This window comes from Talpa occidentalis, unplaced genomic scaffold, assembly GCF_014898055.3.
Source record: "Talpa occidentalis isolate TD23 unplaced genomic scaffold, MPIMG_talOcc4v2.1 talOcc4.11, whole genome shotgun sequence".
Taxonomy (NCBI): Eukaryota; Metazoa; Chordata; class Mammalia; order Eulipotyphla; family Talpidae; genus Talpa; species Talpa occidentalis.
Genome location: NW_023601104.1, coordinates 97006951 through 97025241, shown reverse-complemented (window position 1 = coordinate 97025241; position 18291 = coordinate 97006951). Strand labels below are relative to the sequence as shown.

The window sequence follows — 18291 nt, the reverse complement described above, 5'->3', positions numbered from 1 at the left end:
TATTAATCTTTCCTGTTAATAACTTATAGCCATGTTCTTATTTGGACTTCTGATAGAGGATATGTTGAAATTTTAGTGCAGAGGTGACAGCTACATTTTTACTTTAAGTAGTTCCAAAAATGGCTTATTTCGATTACTTTTACACAGCAGTGAAAATAAATTAATTAGAGCTACATGTATTAATATGCTGAGTTAAACAAAACGGATGTAGATGAGTACCATAAGTTTAAAAAATGTAAAGCAGTATATTATTTCAGAATTTCAGATAAATGTATGTACTAGAGAATGGTACCTGGCAGTTGGGATAATGAATGGTTGGTTATCTGTGACTGGGAAGAGAGGATGAAATTAATATAATGTTTGTTTTTTAAATTTAGATGGACTTGACATGTGACATTAGTTGCCGATGTAGTACAATGTGATTTGCTCTTGATATATATGGTGAAATCTTCACGAGGTCAATAATTTATTTAAAAATGAAATAAATTATGGTACAAAGCAGTGAAGTTAAGAGTATGGACTCTAGAGTAGACTGTCTGATTTCAATTTTAAGCTTCAATGCTTCCTAGATGTGAGATGTGGGCAGGTTGTATAACAAACATTTTTGGTTTGCCTCATCTTTAAAATAGGGATGTTTACCTACTTCACTCAGTATTTTGTGAAGATAAAATGAGTCATTATCTGTTAGCTTAGTACTTTTGCATTTTGTAAATGTTCTCATATTTGTCTATGGTCTTATCACTTACCATTTTTCATAACTAAGGCGTAGAGAAACTTGGATTTTTTGGGTCTAAAATGCAGTTTTTGAAAGTATGCTTCACTTTAAAAGAGTAATGTGTTGACTTTAAAGCTTTACATGGCTTAACTTGCTAGCTGTTGTTAACCTGTTTTATGAGTTAATTAGGTAATCTAGGAAGTAACAGAGATGTACTGTCTTTTCTCAAGCAATGTTATTTTGTTGTAAAATATACTTAACACACAATTGACCACTGAATAATTTTATTTTTAAACTAAACTATCAAGTCAGACATTTGTCTTCTAATTGTCCCTTGATGTGTTATATTATTAATGGGTTAAGGCAACCGTATTTAAATGTGTGTTAACTATATATAAAAATATTCAGTGTGCTTATGTGGTTTTAGATGTGAAGATAAATAGTTAATATTCTTTAACACTTGGCCTATTTGTGTTGTTAAATCAGTTATTTATAACTGAGAGTAGTTAGATTTTCTAGAGTCCTTGATTTAGATTACCTTTTAAAACTGTTTACATGATAGAATTGATATTTGGAACAGCTAGTGTATAGTTTATGGAAATTTAATTTTTAGTCTATTGAAGCCCTATCTGTGGAGATACAATTTTGTAGAATTTATAAAAAGTATCACTAATGATCAGAAATTTTGTCCAAAAAGTATGTTTATCAAATGAAGTTTAATTAAAATCTCATCACCAGTAGTACTCTTAACATTTTAAATGTTTATTTTTACACAGATTATTCTGTGTTCAGTAACCATATGTATCTATTTTTAAGATTTTTAATAGCATTTTGTGACCTGTTTTTTGGGGGTGTTTACAATAGTGGGGCTATCTAAATTACATGAAATTACTAATGTTAAATAATTGCTTAGTATCTTTTTTTATTTTTTTTTAAAGATTTACTTATTTATATAAGAACCAGGGTACAGGCCAGATGTGCGGGAGGGTGAGAGGATTCACCAGAGACAGAGCAGGGAGCAGAACAGGTAGACTGACTGAAATACACTGCTGAGGGGAGCAGCGGGTGAGGCAGGAGAGGTCTGCTGTGCCATGTGGGTATCTTGCTGGCTGGCCAGGATCGAACCTGCGCTGCAGAGGCTATGGACAGCTTCACAGCGCTTTGCTCAACCGCCTGCGCCACCAAGGGAGGCCCTGCTCAGTATCTCTTTATGACTACAGTATGATTAAATCTGTCCTCCAACGTCATTTAGATTATGTCCACATTTCTACTAGAAAATAGGACTTAACTTTTATAAGTAATAAGCATCTGGAAATCTAGATCTATGAATATTTTCTTTGTACTCTTATTAGTAGCTTCCTTTTATTTACTGCTATTTGCAAAGTACTATATCAGTCTTTTTCTATATTGAAAGAGACAACAATTTAGGGGTTTTGTTTCCTTTATAGAAAAACAGCAGTAAAAAAAAAAACTTGCCTAATGTCAAGTAGTATGAGCTGTGAATTTGACTTAGGTTTGATTTCACAGTTTGTGTTTATTTCTCTCTGTGGTTTACCCTATCTGTATCTTTTATTAGAGATTAATTTTATTTATTCTATTAGAGATAGAATATTTATGGAGTTTTGGCATTGAAGTCTCTTATACCAAACTTGGTAGACTAACAGAGGGCAAAGCAAAGTAGTATAATGCTTTTTTGGTATTCAGATCAACTAGTGAAAAAACTCACCTTCACAGATTATCCCCAACAGTAGTCTGTTAGCTCACAGGTGTTGGATTGGCTGGTCAGGCAGGTGACTGTAAATAATTGAGTATAATTTATTTACTGAACAAATAATTGTCTTGTGGAGAATGAGTTTGGTAGCATTTTTGTACAGGAAAGATGTTCTTTTAGAATGTTAGAAAATTTATTTCACAACTGACTTCAAAAGAGGCGGCATTACTTTCTCTTCCTCTAACTTCTGCCAAATGTAATCTTACCCATTTGATCAGTATTGACTTATGTAATATGCAAGTGGTCTCTCTGTAGTACTAAATCTACAGTTAGAATATCTTGTTGTTGGAAGTGGGAGAATTTATACATAAATGTTTGGGGGAATGGGTTATTGTCAACATAGTAAATTATTTCCATTAAAATGTCTCTGAGAGTAAGTGAAGATTGAAGTGAGAGGTTTTCTGGGGGGGGAGGTAGTTGAAATCGATGTGACATAATAGCACTGATTGCAGAGATGGGAGCTTTGTCACTTGAGAAGTCAAATTTCATCCCATAATATCATTTTTAACTCTGTTAGCTTTATTTTGGTTTTCTTACATTAGGTAACTATTCTTTAAAAATATAAATGCTTTAATATTTAAAAATAAGAACCAACTTTACTTTTCAAAAAATTCTGCTTTTATTTTCATAGGAGTTTACACTATTTTATTGTGTTAAAATCCTAAATGGTCATTAGAGCACTAGAAAACACTTGCTTTTTGAGTGACTCTTCATTTGTTTACACATAGGAGAGGCACTGAATTATTCTTACTTGATAATGTTTTTTGAAATTACATAGTTTTCGTATTCATTGTAGAATAGCAATCAAAAACCATAAAAATCCTATTCTCACTAGCTAGAAATATTCATTGTTGGTATCATGTTTATAGTCAAAGTTTTCTGATAGATATTTATATGTGTGTATGTATATGTGTTTATAGCCCACTGACTTGAGAATCATGTGTTTCCATATTATGGTGTTTTTTACTTGCAGTGTTTTAATTGAGTGCATACAGTTCATGTAGCATTCCTTCCTTCTCTTTGTCTGTTCACAGGAGAATTATAGTTAAGTTGAAGGTCTCAGAAGGCAGGAAGTAGGTGTCTCCCAAATCTTTGCCTTGGTAGTGAGCAAGCTACTTCTCATTTTCATAAAAACTTTGATTTGTGCTTTTTAGTAGAAATCACATATCAGTTTAAAAGATACATTTTAAAGAATTAATAAAATAAAAACGTATTTGATTATTAATTGCAGCATTCAACGGAAGGTGTCAGATTGACACCTCTGAATGACAGCAGCCTTGACTTGTCTATGGACAGTGATAACAGCATGTCTGTGCCTTCACCTACTAGTGCTATGAAGACCAGTCCATTGAACAGTTCTGGCAGCTCTCAGGGGTAAGGAAAAGAGGGCATGGAAGTGAACTGACTGTTTGTTAAACACATGTTAGATATGTTCTCTTGTTAAAGTCATCTATTAAGAATAGCCCACTATCTACATTCTATTAAGAATAGCCCACTATCTACATTTTTTAAAACAGCAGTTTAACTTCTGGTTTTGGGGAAAGTAACTTACTTTTGTTCTTCTGTCTCATGCCATTTTTCTGATAGATATGTCTTTATTTGGTCAGCTATGAATAAACTTTAGCACCATTACTCCTCCCATTTTATATAGTGACATCTCCTGCCTATAGATTAACTGTTTGGCTAAGGAGGATAGGTAAGAGGGAGAATAACCACCATTCTGTCCTGGAACTGCTTATACTGGTGTAACAGGGACCATATTTGTAAAGATATTATTTTCTAAGGAAGAATGTTTTTAATTAGAGGAACCTTTTGTTGAAGAATTGTCTCTATAAAAACATTTAAAGCAGCTAAAACTTTTTATTACCAGACTCTGGTGTTAAAAAAAACTTAGAACATAAAAAAAAAATGCTTATATTTAGCTTCTATAAATTGCAGAATGTTTTTTGCGAAGGGAGTTCTTTATGGTAGACTTCTGGGCTGCTAATACTCTAAATTGTCATGGTTATACTGACCAGATTGTTAATTGATATGTTGAGACTTAAAACCTGAACATTTTTATGAATGCATATTACATTTCAGTTGTTACAAAACACACTTTAAAATTGCATCATTAAAATATAAGCAGTGACAAAGGCACAGGTTGGGATGATTCTCTGGATAAGAGTGAAATAGAAAATGTTGAGGTGCAGTGACTAGGTTCTCTCTTTTCCCTCAGACTTTGAGTGCAAGATGTGTTTTTAGACTAGTCATTCATAATTGAAGACTTCAAGTGTGAACGTAAAAACGATTATGTGTTTGTAGAGGGTTAACTTTCAGATTTTATTTTTAATGGGGTTTTTTCTAAGTGAAGAAAGCACTAATAGTTCTTCTAATAAGAATTTTGGGATTTATGAAAGCCTTTGTGTTCTTTGAATTTATGCATGTGTTTATAAAATAAAGCGTACATACATACTACTGTGTCATTTCAGAAGTTTAATAAGTTTCTCGAAACTATATTAGACAACATGTATAAATAACATTTTTGCATTTTAAGTTGGACTATACATTTGTCCAACACATATTGAGTATTTGTTATATAATAGCCTCTCCTCTAGCTATTTTAGGTTTTCTTCACACATTCTCCCATTTAATCATTATACTTGTGCCCTTCAGGACTCTGTCCTCAGTCTTTCATCTCACCTTCATATTCTCCCTGAGGGTATGGTTTTCACCTGTGCTGTTGACTTCATTTACTTACGTGTGCTAGTGATCTCCAGAGCTTTAATAAACCACCTGCCCTGTTGTTGCATATGAATGTGAGGTGCACACCAAGTATTACATCCTGTAGTGCTGACCCCCATTGTCATGGCATCCTCCAGCTCCAGAGCATGAGCTCTAGCTGAGGGAGAGAGAGTAACCATGAAGTATTTTTTGCCCTTTTTCTTTGAGGAGGTAATATTAATTCATTATTTAAATGCTAATTATAGTATTTATTTGAAACAGACATTTAAGAGATTAGAGGGATGATTTGAGTTTCCTAAAATAACAGGAGGGAGTGGAATATAGAACATGGCAGGACTTGGACTTTGAGAGACGTTAGTGTTTATCTGTGCCATTAGGTAGGCTGTTAGATTTTGTATGTAGGAATTTATTTCTCGGGCCATTTTCTTGGTTATAGCTTTTGATAGGATTTTCTTATACCCAAATGAGAAAAGAACAGCCTTTTTTTTTTTTTTAGATTAAGTTTAATGTGGTAGTAACTAGCCCTACATGTGACAGTTTAAATTTATTATTTAAAAAAAATGAAGTATTCAGTTTCACACTATCCGTATTTTAGGTGCAGAGTATTTGTACAGTAGTTGCCATAGTGGTTAGTGCGGATATAGGATATTTACATTATTAAAATCCTAGTGAACAACACTGCTTTTGGTTGTTGGTTATATTTTATCAGGTAAAGTCAGTTATGTGTATGTGTGAGAATTAAAACTAATCATTTACTTTACAAAATCTGTACATATTTTGTAATGAATTTTATTTTATATACTTCTCTTTGCTTTTTTACTTCCTTTTTTTAGCAGAAACAGTCCTGTTCCAGCTGTAACAGCAGCATCTGTGACCAACATACAGGCTACTGAAGTTTCTGTGCCACAAGTAAATTCCAGTGAAAGCTCAGGGGGTAAGGAGATTAGTTTGATAGATTTGAGACTACTATATTGTATTTGATTTTAGCCTTCATTTTGAAAGATTATTGTTGATAAGTTTGAATTCAATTTGTTAATGCCATTTTATTTTACATGTAAAATTACCAGTGAAATTAAATTCACAGACATAAAACTTCACTTGTAGCTTAGTGTCCACATGATGTATTTTAATTTTTATTTATCTGTGTCCTTACCATTCAGGTACATCGAGTGAAAGCATTCCTCAAACTGCCACACAGCCAGCCATTTCACCACCACCAAAGCCTACGGTCTCCAGAGTTGTTTCTTCAACACGTCTGGTAAACCCACCACCTAGACCTTCAGGAAATGCAGCAACAAAAATACCTAACCCTACAGGAGTCAAGAGGACAGCCTCACCTCATAAAGAAGAGAGTCCCAAGAAAACCAAAACAGAAGAGGTATCTATGTATTAGTTAGCTGTGGGTGTACCAGCTTGCCAGTTTTAAGATGCAGTCATAGAAAATTGAGAAGGAACAAGGAGGAAAGCTTTCAGAAACTGTGTAGGCTGTGCTTTAGTGCCATAGTTTCTCTTCACCCCTCTATTATTACCTCGTCCCTAAAGCTGTGCCTCTTGTTTAAACTTTTACAGCATGTCTCTTCTGCAGCACAATTTAGCATAGCTATAACATGTCATCTTTATTATTCTCTCATGACTCTGTCTTTTACGTGTAGTGATTCTTTGACAGCTCCTTTGAACACAGTTTTTTCCTTCTGTGTTCCAAATGAAGTTTGGGAGTTTCTCTGTTTACATGGCATTACAGGATGATTTAATACAAGAGATTCTCAGGGAATTTTTCCTGAATGATTGGCCAAGCTGCAAAGTCAGATTAGTTTTGGGAGTTTGAATGATTATTTTCCCTAACACTTTCAGGAAAACCTTTCTAGCAATGTTTTTGCTTTTTATAAAAATGGCTGGTTTAACTTGTCAGTGTCAAATAGTTTTAGAAGTAGCCTTGTTACACAATCTCATTGCTCTCTGGAGTCCCTCTCATGTTGTTTCCTGAGACCTGCTTCATTGACCCAGAGAGGATAGTCCATGACCACCAATTTCCATATGAATTTTGGCTGGTAATTTGTTATTTAGGAATTTGCCACACCAACATTTCTGTAGAATGGGGGAAAGAACCTAAGTTTTTTCAGGGAGTGCTTTGATTATAATGGTGAAAAATTTCAGTCCCTGGTGTTTGGTACCATAGCTTTTTTCTGAAACCTTTTGATTTGGATTTTATTGGAAATGGTCACCACTAAGTAAATACGAATAATTTGATGAGCTTTTTATCAGTGATGATGCTAAATGAGAATGAAAAAATGGGTATATCTTTAAAAGATATATTCTAAAAACCAGTTGAGTGTGTGTCTGTCTCTTATGGCAATGATTTTTCAGCCTCGGTTGTTCATCAGAATTACTTTTTAAATTTTTCTTTTTCAAAAACAGATTTTTAGGATTTCTTCCAGGTACACTGAATCAGACTCTCCAGGAGTTAGGCTTGGGGCTCTTAGTAAACTTCACGTTTCTACCTAATTGTGTGGTATAGCAGCCTGAGAACCTGTTAGCTTAGGTGTAACTCCACATTCTGTTTGCTTGGAGTTGTCAGAGCCTTTCAGAAATCACATTTCTCTTTATTGGCGTGTACGTAAGCTTAACTGTAGACGCCAGTCGTCCTACTTCCTTAATGTTAATGAATTTTTTTAATGGTCCCTGAGAGCTCTGGCTAAATAGGTACAACACAATTCTTGTAATTTTGTTTAGATTTACTTTGGTGTAGAATAATGCTTGTTTTCTATCTAGTTTAGAGAGGCAATTTAAAGTTAATATGGAAACTTTAAAATACAAACACAAGTCAAGGAAATCACTTCATGTCCCCATGTATACCATCATCCAGCTGCAGTTACAATGCTCTTGGCCAGTTCCTGTACAGTTAATTCCTTCTGCCTTTTCCATCTTCTTCACATTTCCCCTTTGCATTAAATGCCCAATCCAGACATCTTCATTTCATTAGTATCTTAAAAATAATGTATCTAAAAACATAAGGGTTACAAAAAAGAAAGCGTAAACAAAACAAGCTTTTGTTTAGAAAAGTGAACAATTTGTTAACATCAAGTATCTAGTCAGTACTTAGATGTCCTCCCCCTTTTTTTTTAACAGTCTTTGTTTAAATCTGAAACTAAATAAGACCCCTTGATTGATGTCTTATTGTCCTTTAAAACAGACTTTTTTTTCTTGCAATTTTTTTATATAGTTTTGCACAGTCTGTTTTTTGCTTATGGCAGTTGTATGGAGTTGACTAATAAAAATCAGAATTTTCAGATATAGAAAGGAACTTGGGATCTTTGTTTATTATTTCATAGGCTGATCTCCTTATTTCACAGAAGAGAAACTTGAGATCCAGTGGCTTTCCCATTTATACAATTAGAAAGTCAGAGCAAGGATTAGAACTCAGGCCTAAATTTCATGGTGCTAAAGTTGAAGAAGATTGTTAAAATATTTAATTTTGTAGTTCTCCTAAACTAGGTCTTTTGTATTCTCTCTTAATGATAATGATACTAGCAATTTTAGCAAGCCAGAAAGAAACTCTGGTCCTAATCAATTAATCAATTATTACTACTTCAGTAGACATGAGAATAGTTAAAAGTATTTCCTTAATTTGCATCCTACCCAAAAGCTTTTCAAATACATGTAAATGGTAGGAATGTAAGGTAAAACTAGGAAAAAAAAAAGGTTTGTCCCTTCACTTGGATTATGTGATTAATGATAATTATATATATGGCTAAAAATATATATACTTTTTTTTTTTTTTTTTGGAGAACTTTTATGGGAAATTTCAATCATGTACAAAAGTATAGTGAACAGTCCTGTTTGCATCACTTAGCTTCAACAGTTAACTTATGGCCAGCCTTGCTTCAACTACGCATCAACCCCCTTCCCCATAGTTATGAAGCAAATCCCAGGCATATTATTTCAATCATATTTCATTTTATATTTAAAAATACCCATTTCTGAAAAATGCAATTAGAGTATTTTTATCACCACATATATTTGTGTGTGTAGACACACATAAGTATATTTACCAATATTAACAATTCCACAGTGTCACATGTCCAGTCTGTGCTGAAATTTGCCATGTTGTGATTTAGATTTTTTTTTTTTTTAATTTTGTATGTTCCCAGGATATAATAGTGGTCCTTCTGGGAGTTAATGTTGCTATTAAATCTGCTCTAAGCTATAAGTTAGGGTGTGGTTTCTAGGTCTTGTTTTAAGCAACATTTAAGATTAAATTTTAGTTCTGCTTAGTAAATAAAGCAGAGAAAAATTAGTGTCAGAGTTGTTTTTCTTACGAAAGTGATGTTTATTGTAAATCACTGCAGGACTGGGAAGGTACAGCTATTTTTGGCTCCTGCCCACCTTTTTACCAAAAGTGAGTTATTTTTAATGGAGTTATAATTAAAATATTAAAACTGGAGGAGAACATTTCTCAAACTTCCTGTTCTTCCCGATGTTAATAGGTGTTATTTAGCAGGAGGATTTTGTGGCTAAGTTTGGGGAAGTTAGAGGTATTTTTTTATGGAACTTCTTATAACTTTTAATTAATGTGTGTGGAAACTTGGGGTGGAGGGGTTGGGGTGGGGGTGTCATAGTAGTCTAAGTTTCTGAATTGTTTGACCAAGGAACTTTTTTTGTCCTCTTCTTACAGAAATATTCTATGACCTCATAGTGGTGTGGGAAATGGTGATGATCAAAAATAACATCTTTCCTTAAGTTCTTTTTAATTTTGATAGTTACTAAAGCCAAATTAAATTGGTTAATTGGTTATCTTAAGGCTATCCTTGATCTTACAGGTTAAATTATAATTTAAAAAATTATAAAGCATTGATTGGCAGATAATCTAAATTTTTCATTTTAGAGAATAAAGCTTTTTTTTTTAAAAACAGGATGAAACAAGTGAAGATGCTAACTGTCTTGCTTTGAGTGGACATGATAAAACAGAAACAAAGGTATACTAATTTAGCCTTGGGATACATGCACAATATGAAAAGTACAGAAGATGTGCTCTAGAATTGTCTCTGGAATATTGTACTGTATTTCGTTCTGTAGGTTTTAGATCGTCTTCACTATTATTTTTAGAGACGTGTTTGTCCTTTTTTAATGTTACCTAAAATGCTGAAATTGAATTCCTCGAGTGTTTGAGATCCTGCCACAGTCGGTTAATGTGGTGAACACTGACTAGAAGTAGTGGTGAGGGAAGAGTAAAGGAACATAATTAAGGTGAGAAGAGGAAGCCAAGACTTGATGAATCACATTATCAAAGAAAATTGAAGTAATTGAGTGGGGGTTTGGGTGAGAGGGTGTGATGTTATTTTTTTCACTTTGGAAACAGTGAAAGACTCAGAGAAGGCAAATGTAGAATTTGAGATACTTATAGAAGCTAGAGAGTGTGGGGTTTTTGCCAGTCCAAGATAAGACAGTCACCTCACTGTTGGGGTGAGGGTGGCATGTTTGGAGAACCAGTTTTTGATAGCTTCTGGCTAGAACCTGGGACGCATAGCGATGAAGCAAGGTAGATGGCTGGAATACTGATTGTAACCAAACTATTAGACTTTGAATGTCATTTTATCAGAAATTGAAATGTACTGAGTAAGACTTTCAACTTTTTTCCCCTTCCTGTAGAAAGATTCAAGTCTATTCCCTTCAAATTATCCAAATTCTCATGATATATATTCTTTTGGTATCTAGTTTTTATGTGTGCTTACCTTCTGATACCTTTTGCTTTCAAATCTTTACTCAGTATGTAAATCAAGAAAAATTGTTCATGAAATTATTTGTTCTACACGATAGTGTTAGTAGCTACATACAGTGCAATCTTAAGGCTATTAACCATATTTTATTCAACCAGTTCCCTGTTGTTAGCAATTGTTTCCATTAAAAGAAGAAAGTTGCTTTATGCTACTGTAGTATTGACTGTAGCTAAATACATGCCATCTATTATATGTTTATTTCATAGGATAACTTAATGAAAGGGGAATTACTATGGCTAACTTGATATGTATTGTCAAGTTGTGCTCCAGAAAGACCACACTTATTCCATTTCTACTCCTTACCCCCTATATATAACCTTTCCAGTTTCATAAGAGAAAGTTGGTATTTTATTGGGGTTTTTTTTGTTGTTGTATATATTGCTTAATGGAAACTGAAAAAGTTAGGTTTATTTTCATTTATCTGTATATGTGTGTGTTACTGCTTTTGTGTTCTTTTTTTAAAAAAGTTGATAGCAGTGGGATTACATGGTTCACCTGTTATTTTCCAGTTGTGCTTAGAGTAGAATCAGTACATAAACATTGATTATTGATGACATGAAGAGACACCATAAGGAAGGAGAAATGTTTTAGAGACATTCTGAATTTTAATTAAAGGCAGGTATGGGGGCAAGATTTATCTTTTGGGGTAATTTTATTTATCATTGGGTGGGTTTCGTTGTTTTCACATAGCTAAGAGCTTAGGTTTATATTCTGGTAGTTGCTGCCTGGGCAACATTTCACAATGTGCTTGTATATGTCTTTAGTCATTGTTTGCTTGAAATATCTCTGTTGGATTTGGTTAGGAAGTCACTAGATATTTTAAACTCACACGTTATAAGTAGGCAAGAGGAAGTGTGTGCATCTGAAATGGTGTGACTGCCTGCTGTTAGGCTTGAGACACAGTTCTGTAATGTAGTTGCAATTTTCTCTTGATCCCTCCTGTCTTCCAGTTTGTCTCCTTATTAGCCACCAAACCCAGTTATGTTCTTTTATTCTTTTTTAAGTCTCTTTCCTCCCCCATCCTCTTTGTCTCACAGGAACAACTTGATACAGAGACAAGTACAACTCAATCAGAAACTATTCAGACAGCGGCTTCTCTGTTGGCCTCTCAGGTACTAAGTACAAAAAGCAAGGAGAGTTTTATAAATGTTCTTAAGATTAGTGTGGTATAATGATTTAGTGAAAATATATATAGATATATATGACTATTAAAATTATCTTTGTTAAAGTAATTACTTGCTAGCCCACAAATGCATTTATTGTAGTTTAAAAGCAAGGACTGGGACTAATGGAAGCTGTTCTTTTTGCATGTGAAGATACTAACTCATACCCTTTTATATTATTGATATTGCAATCATTTAAATCCTCACTAGTCACATTACAGTATAGAAGTTTTATTTATAGGTCAGAGAGTGGTATAATTAAATTATGACACAGCTAGAAATTCTTAGTTTTTTCAATGTTAAGATGATCTTATTTTTAAACTGTGTTTCTGTTTGACTTTTTCATCTCTGATAATTTTATGTAAATAGTTTTTGCATATAGTTTTTGCAAATAGTCTTCAATTTGTCCTAGAAATTCTGCTTGTGACAATTCTTCGTATGCAGCAGGCACCTGGAATCTTTTTCCTTTGATTTGTGGAAAAAAAAAAAAAAATTTTTTTTTTGTGAAATAACTGTTTTCCTCTTAAATCTTTTCAACTTGAGTAAACTCCAGAGTCTAGGTCAAACTGACACCAAATATTTTCTTAAATAATAGACATTTGATGGGTTTTAACATCTGTAAATAATGGAGATAACCACCGCTGAATAGGGATACTGCTCACCGACAGAAGGATATTTTGCTACTTTGAGATTCAGTTACTTAAAATGTGATTATTTTAAGAGGTGTTTTGCTGGCTTTTAACCGTCAGAGCCCCTAAAGATAGAAATGTTATGTCTACATTCTGGAGTATCTTTATCTCCTAAAACTTGGGGAGACAGAGTTAAGTGTGCTTGATATTGACACGTGGACAGACTTGTTTATAAAACTTACACTGTCCTGTGATTGCATGTCTTTTGCTTGCCACATTACCCTCTAGGGATCTAGTTTCATAGTTCATCATAGTTCTTCCCTGTAACTGATAAGTACACAAAAGCCTTTTAGATATTTTTGAGTAAGTGGGATTTTCTTTCAGATTAAAAGATCCTAGAGTCATTGGGAGAAAACTCCCCCAGATACAAAAAGAATGTTTATATTGATTAAAAACATATCCTGATGTATTGTGATAGAAGGGGGCATATTATTTCTGGGAAGGTGATTAAAATGTTGTGCCTGGTCTAACAAAGAATGCTATTTGGAGATCAATTTGGCTTACAATTAGGTTTGAGTCCTTTATAGACCTTTATAGCTGAGATGATAGGATCTCTGGGATTTGCTTCAGAATGATCTGGGAGTGAAGGTGGGAGGACAGGGGCCTTCTTTTGGTTGGCAGTTGATGATGCCCAGGTAGAGACGACAGGGGACTTATGATACAGTGCTTGCTGTTTTTGTGTATGTTTGGAATTTTCCATAATAAACTATTTTTTAAAAAATTCATGTTTTTGAATGTTAACGAGGCCTTGATTTAATCTGTTTTGCAATATAAATAAAGCTTCCCAAAAATTGAGAGTAACTTATCACTCAGTTGTATATTTCTTAGTTTTACAATTTTCTCAATCAGAAAGTAATAGATTTACTGATAACTGCTGTGCTTATGTTTAAGGTGAACTTTAAGTTTTCTCCCACACGGGGGTGCTCCAATACCAGTTAATAATGGCAACTGTTAGTGTTATTTGCAAGTAAATAAAACTTTTCATGGACTTACTGATAGGATGGGTGATTCTTAGTGCAGTATTTGAAATAAGTGTTTTCTATATATTGCTAAAATACTCTTATTTGAAAATTTCTGCAAATATAGAACAAATAATTTTTTAATAATCATTCACACTCCATTTTAACAACATTTTACATTGTTTTTCTTTAAAATTATAATACTGCTTATGGCCCCACCCATTTCTTAGGAAGTAAATCTTATTGTTAAGTTACAGTGCTTTGAACAATGTTGTATTCTTTGCTTTCGTTCTCAGAAAACATCCAGTACAGACCTTTCTGATATCCCCGCTCTCCCTGCAAATCCTATTCCTGTTATCAAGAATTCAATAAAACTGAGATTGAATCGGTAAAAACCACCTCAGGGGTCCATAAACAATATCTGCCAACTCAACCTGTTGTCTTCAAATGCTAAAAAAGGAGAATGGAGGGTACAAGACTAGACATGACTGAAAATGGATTTAGGGGCTTTTTTTTTTTTTTTTTTTTTTTTTCCTTCCTTTAAATTTTGTGACCTCCCTTACTGGGCTAATCAGCACTTGATCGGAAGTCCAGGTTAGTATGTGAAGCCAGGAGTACTATTATTATTGTGTTAGCAACAGTTGTATTAACTATTTCAAAAAATTACTGCCTTGAAAAAAAGAAAAAAACAACCTCAAGCTATATTTGTATCCATAATTGACATCTGGATTGGGTTTATGTTTGATACATTATTTGGAAAATTTGCAATACAAACTGGCATAAGAATTCCTTATTCTGATGATGCACTTTTATGTATTTTTTATTAGAAAGTAGAACTAATTTTAGATTTTCAGCTTGATGGATTTTCATTTTTTTCCTAAGGAATTTTCTTTACCATTAGTCTTTAAATTAGATGCCATTGTGCAGTGGTGTACTGGGAAACCTCAGAGAAAGGATAAACATACAGCTCGTTCAGTCCCAGTGAGGTAGCTGTAATCCATAAAAATGAAATGTCAGCTCTCGGATATATATTTGACATTGGAAGAATAATTAGGAAATACTCGCTTTTGATGGGGTCATGATTAAGAAATGATATATTGGTTTTTATTTATAGAGTTGTTTTAGAGTGCATACAAATCAGTGATCAGCCAGCAAATACTTTTCTTTGAGCTTATTTAAAGCTCCCTATTCTTTTGCCTTCCATCTGTTGTCTTCGAAACAAGCAAAGCTGTTTGCTTCTTCCCCCTTCTCATTTCCTTTTTTGCTTGTATGCGTAAGGTAAGACTTACTTCATAAAAAATAAAATGCCAGTATTTTCTTCAGCCATGATGTTGAAGCTGGTGACCGGGCAGCTGCGTGGCGCAGACACTAAATTGTGGTCCCATGGCTGAAACTCTAGGTGACTAAAAGGAATGCCTGTGAGACATGGTAACTCTGGGGTAGCCATTTGATCTCTAAATATAAGGAATTTTGTACACTCCACAGAACTCCTGTCTGTAGTATGGTTGATTTTCAACTTTAAACATGGGCAAAAAGGCATTTTCTCCAAGAATTTTAGACTAATTTTTTTAAGTGGATGACCAAAATATGTCAGTAAATTTTACATGTAGAAACATTTTAAAAATCATTTCTAGCAAGCACTTGACATCTAGTCAGCTCTCTCTCTCTCTCTCTTTCTCTTTTTTTTTTTTTTTTTTGGTTGTATCCTGTCAATAGATTAGGAACTCCATTCTTCAAAGAAAACACTTCTTTAGGAAGTATGAGGGATGCCAGATGTAGATAAACTTAACTCTTAATCTGGATGAAGCAAAGCTAACAGATTGTTTTGATGAGCATGTTTTTGAATCCTCCATTGTGCTCCATTCTATCACATGTGCATTTTTCATGTTAAACTGCAATTACTTAAACTCTTCCCCTGTCCTTCTAAATTAATTTTCCAAAGTTGGAGTGTAGTCTTTACCCCTTAGGCTATGCATTAATTGAGGCTTTATTTTCACCATGCGTTATAATGTCTAGTATACCATCTTTCTACTTCCACATCTCTGCTCTGCACAGTCACCTTGCCCTTTCTCCCAGCACGTAAGGAAAACGACGGTCGTACTAACAGGTGAAGAGTACAAGGTGTCTGTGTGTTTTGTGTAGCTTCAGAGTTAGATTGAAATTGCCAGGCACAGATTTAGTCTTGTCATTTTGTTTACACATTGGGGAAAAAATTCAGTTTATTAAACGTTTCATGTAACTGCACCCAAGTTTTGCCAAGCTGGAAACTTGGACCTTTTCTGTGTAGTGACTTTTTAATTCTAGTTTTCATAACCTGGAGATCAGACTGTTGCTTTCGCATGATGTACGTAGTGTCTCATGACTGGAGTTTGCTTTGTTTTATAGTATCTGTACTCCTTGTATTTTTCAAGAGCTATTTTGTAAACAGATGATGTATTTCTCCATTGAAAACACAATAAAAAAAAAAAACAGCACAATCCCACAGTTGGCTCATTTCTTTTGACTGACTTTCTCTTGTTTTTTTCAGCAATCTGATTGGTACTACTTAGAAGTGTGTAGCATGGCTCTTAAGTGAAGACTTGCAAAAGAATTTACTTTGGTTACATTTAGAAAAGATTTGTTTCTGGTTAATTTATGCTATTAGCAACAACCTAATAATTCATGTCTCACATCATCAGGTATTTGTTTTTCATGTAATTGGTTCTTGGGCAAGTAACTATGAACATAGTTCATGTTTCATTTTCTTTCATCTATCCCACCCTCTGAAATACCTGCTGTGTGTGTGCAGATGCCAGCCCTCTTCTGTGGCCGCGCCCAAGCGGGTAGATGGTGTGTGTGCCACCCACACGCTGCTTTTGCAAAGCTGTTGGTCTTCAAAGCAGTTGGTGCTTAATCACTGAACGTCAGCAGGTGGCACTGTTGTTTTTCAGTGAATTTAGGGTTGTAGCTCACAGCCACCCAGGATTCCTATATTTCTCACTTTACTAAACGCAAATGAGATACTGCTTTGCATCAAACCCCAACCATTCGACACTGTATTTAACTTGTGGGTTAGGAGCAAACTGCTCTGTCTGCCATGGTCAGCTCTCCAGTATTGCTGGCTGAAGGGTTTTGAATGGAGGGAGAGGCCTCTATATACAATCTGTTATTCTAATGCAGTTGTGTGTATTCTCCAAATTCCAAAGTCTGTTTGTTTTACTATATGTAGAAATACATCTCCAACATGGAATAACTTAGTAAAAGAAAATTTAATTTTGGGGCTGTTCAACAAAAGGGAAAATATTGTTAACAGTTACCTTGACGGCATTGTTCACATCAGTAGAATTGAGCTTGCCATACTTTGCCTGCTTTGAAAGACTCCTAAACGTGGGCTTGGATATCACACTCGGAGTTTTATCACCTGTGTGATTTTTTTTTGGCATTTCATGCATCTTGCTGAATTTGTAAAATGATAATTGAAAGTAGTGTTGTGGCTCTGACTATCTTCTGGAATAAAGTTTATATTTTTCTAATTAACACCTCTGTTTTTCTCTCCACACAGAAAAATGTTTTAGAGCTCTGCGTAGTAGTAATTCTGGCTGCACTCAAGGTGGCAATAAATGATCAGCTTCAAGTAGTAATTGATATATGAAAGGACAAAGCGTTAATATACACAAACTTTTAGACCAAGCCTTGGAAACATTAACTGTTAGTTCATTTAAATGTATCTTAAACAAAAAGATAAACTGTTTACCTAAAAAGGCATTGAACAGTCCTGTGGATATACTTTTACCTATTTTAATTCAAATAAAAAAATAGTACAAGGAAAATAAGTTGCCTTTTAGCCTGAAATTTTTTTTTTTAATTCTCTACTTTATTCCTCTCCTGTTAGATTTTCTTCAAACCAGAATCACAAATGGATGCTGTCATAACTCACATCTGAACTTGGTAAATAAATATTAAGTACATTCTGTAATAAACATGACTTCAGTCATAGAAACAAGTGGTCTGTTTAATTCTGTGTAATACCTTTTTATATCTATCAGAGCAATTTATTCATGCTTTGTACTTAATCATTTTTAAAAATTCTTAAAAAAAATTTCTTGAGATAGCTTCATTGGCATCAAGAAAGACGGCATCAGTATTTCTGAACCATGTATTTCAGAAGTGATTGTACTGGATTCTAAAAGTGATTACACGTTTCTTGGGAAGTCATTTAACTTCTGCTTTTCTTCTTCAGAGACATGCTTTGTCTCTGGGAAGGAATGTCACTGCAGATAATAAACCACACATACATGCAGTACATACATACTTCCTCTTACTGGGGCCCAGAATTGGCCAGGGGAGACAAAAGGGTGTTGGTGTTTTGCATTGTGGAATAAACAAGGAAGGGTCTAGAAGCCCCAGAGCATACTCAGCCTCGCAGTTTGAAGTTGGCCACCACCCCTTCTGCCTAAGGGGAGGTCCATTTTCATCAGAACACAGGTGACCCCGCACAGCAAGATTTATTATCATTT

General features: G+C 34.2%; 1 protein-coding gene across 7 annotated transcripts in view; it reads left to right on the top strand.

The window, feature by feature from the left end:
• The window catches only part of PAPOLA (poly(A) polymerase alpha), a 56138-nt gene extending 38520 nt beyond the window's left edge, over window positions 1–17618 (top strand). The window contains exons 17-24 of one of the 7 annotated variants that reach the window (XR_008550811.1): window positions 3718–3860; window positions 6044–6144; window positions 6371–6588; window positions 10121–10183; window positions 12022–12096; window positions 14092–14389; window positions 16323–16473; window positions 17337–17618. Coding sequence is in view for 4 of the 7 variants with exons in the window: in XM_037503935.2 (XP_037359832.2) it covers window positions 3718–3860; window positions 6044–6144; window positions 6371–6588; window positions 10121–10183; window positions 12022–12096; window positions 14092–14187 (696 nt within the window). In the remaining 3 variants the exon portion in view is untranslated. The other 6 variants (XR_008550810.1, XR_008550809.1, XM_054692523.1 and 3 more) reach the window with 6 other exon arrangements.
• Window positions 17619–18291: the final 673 nt, after the last annotated feature.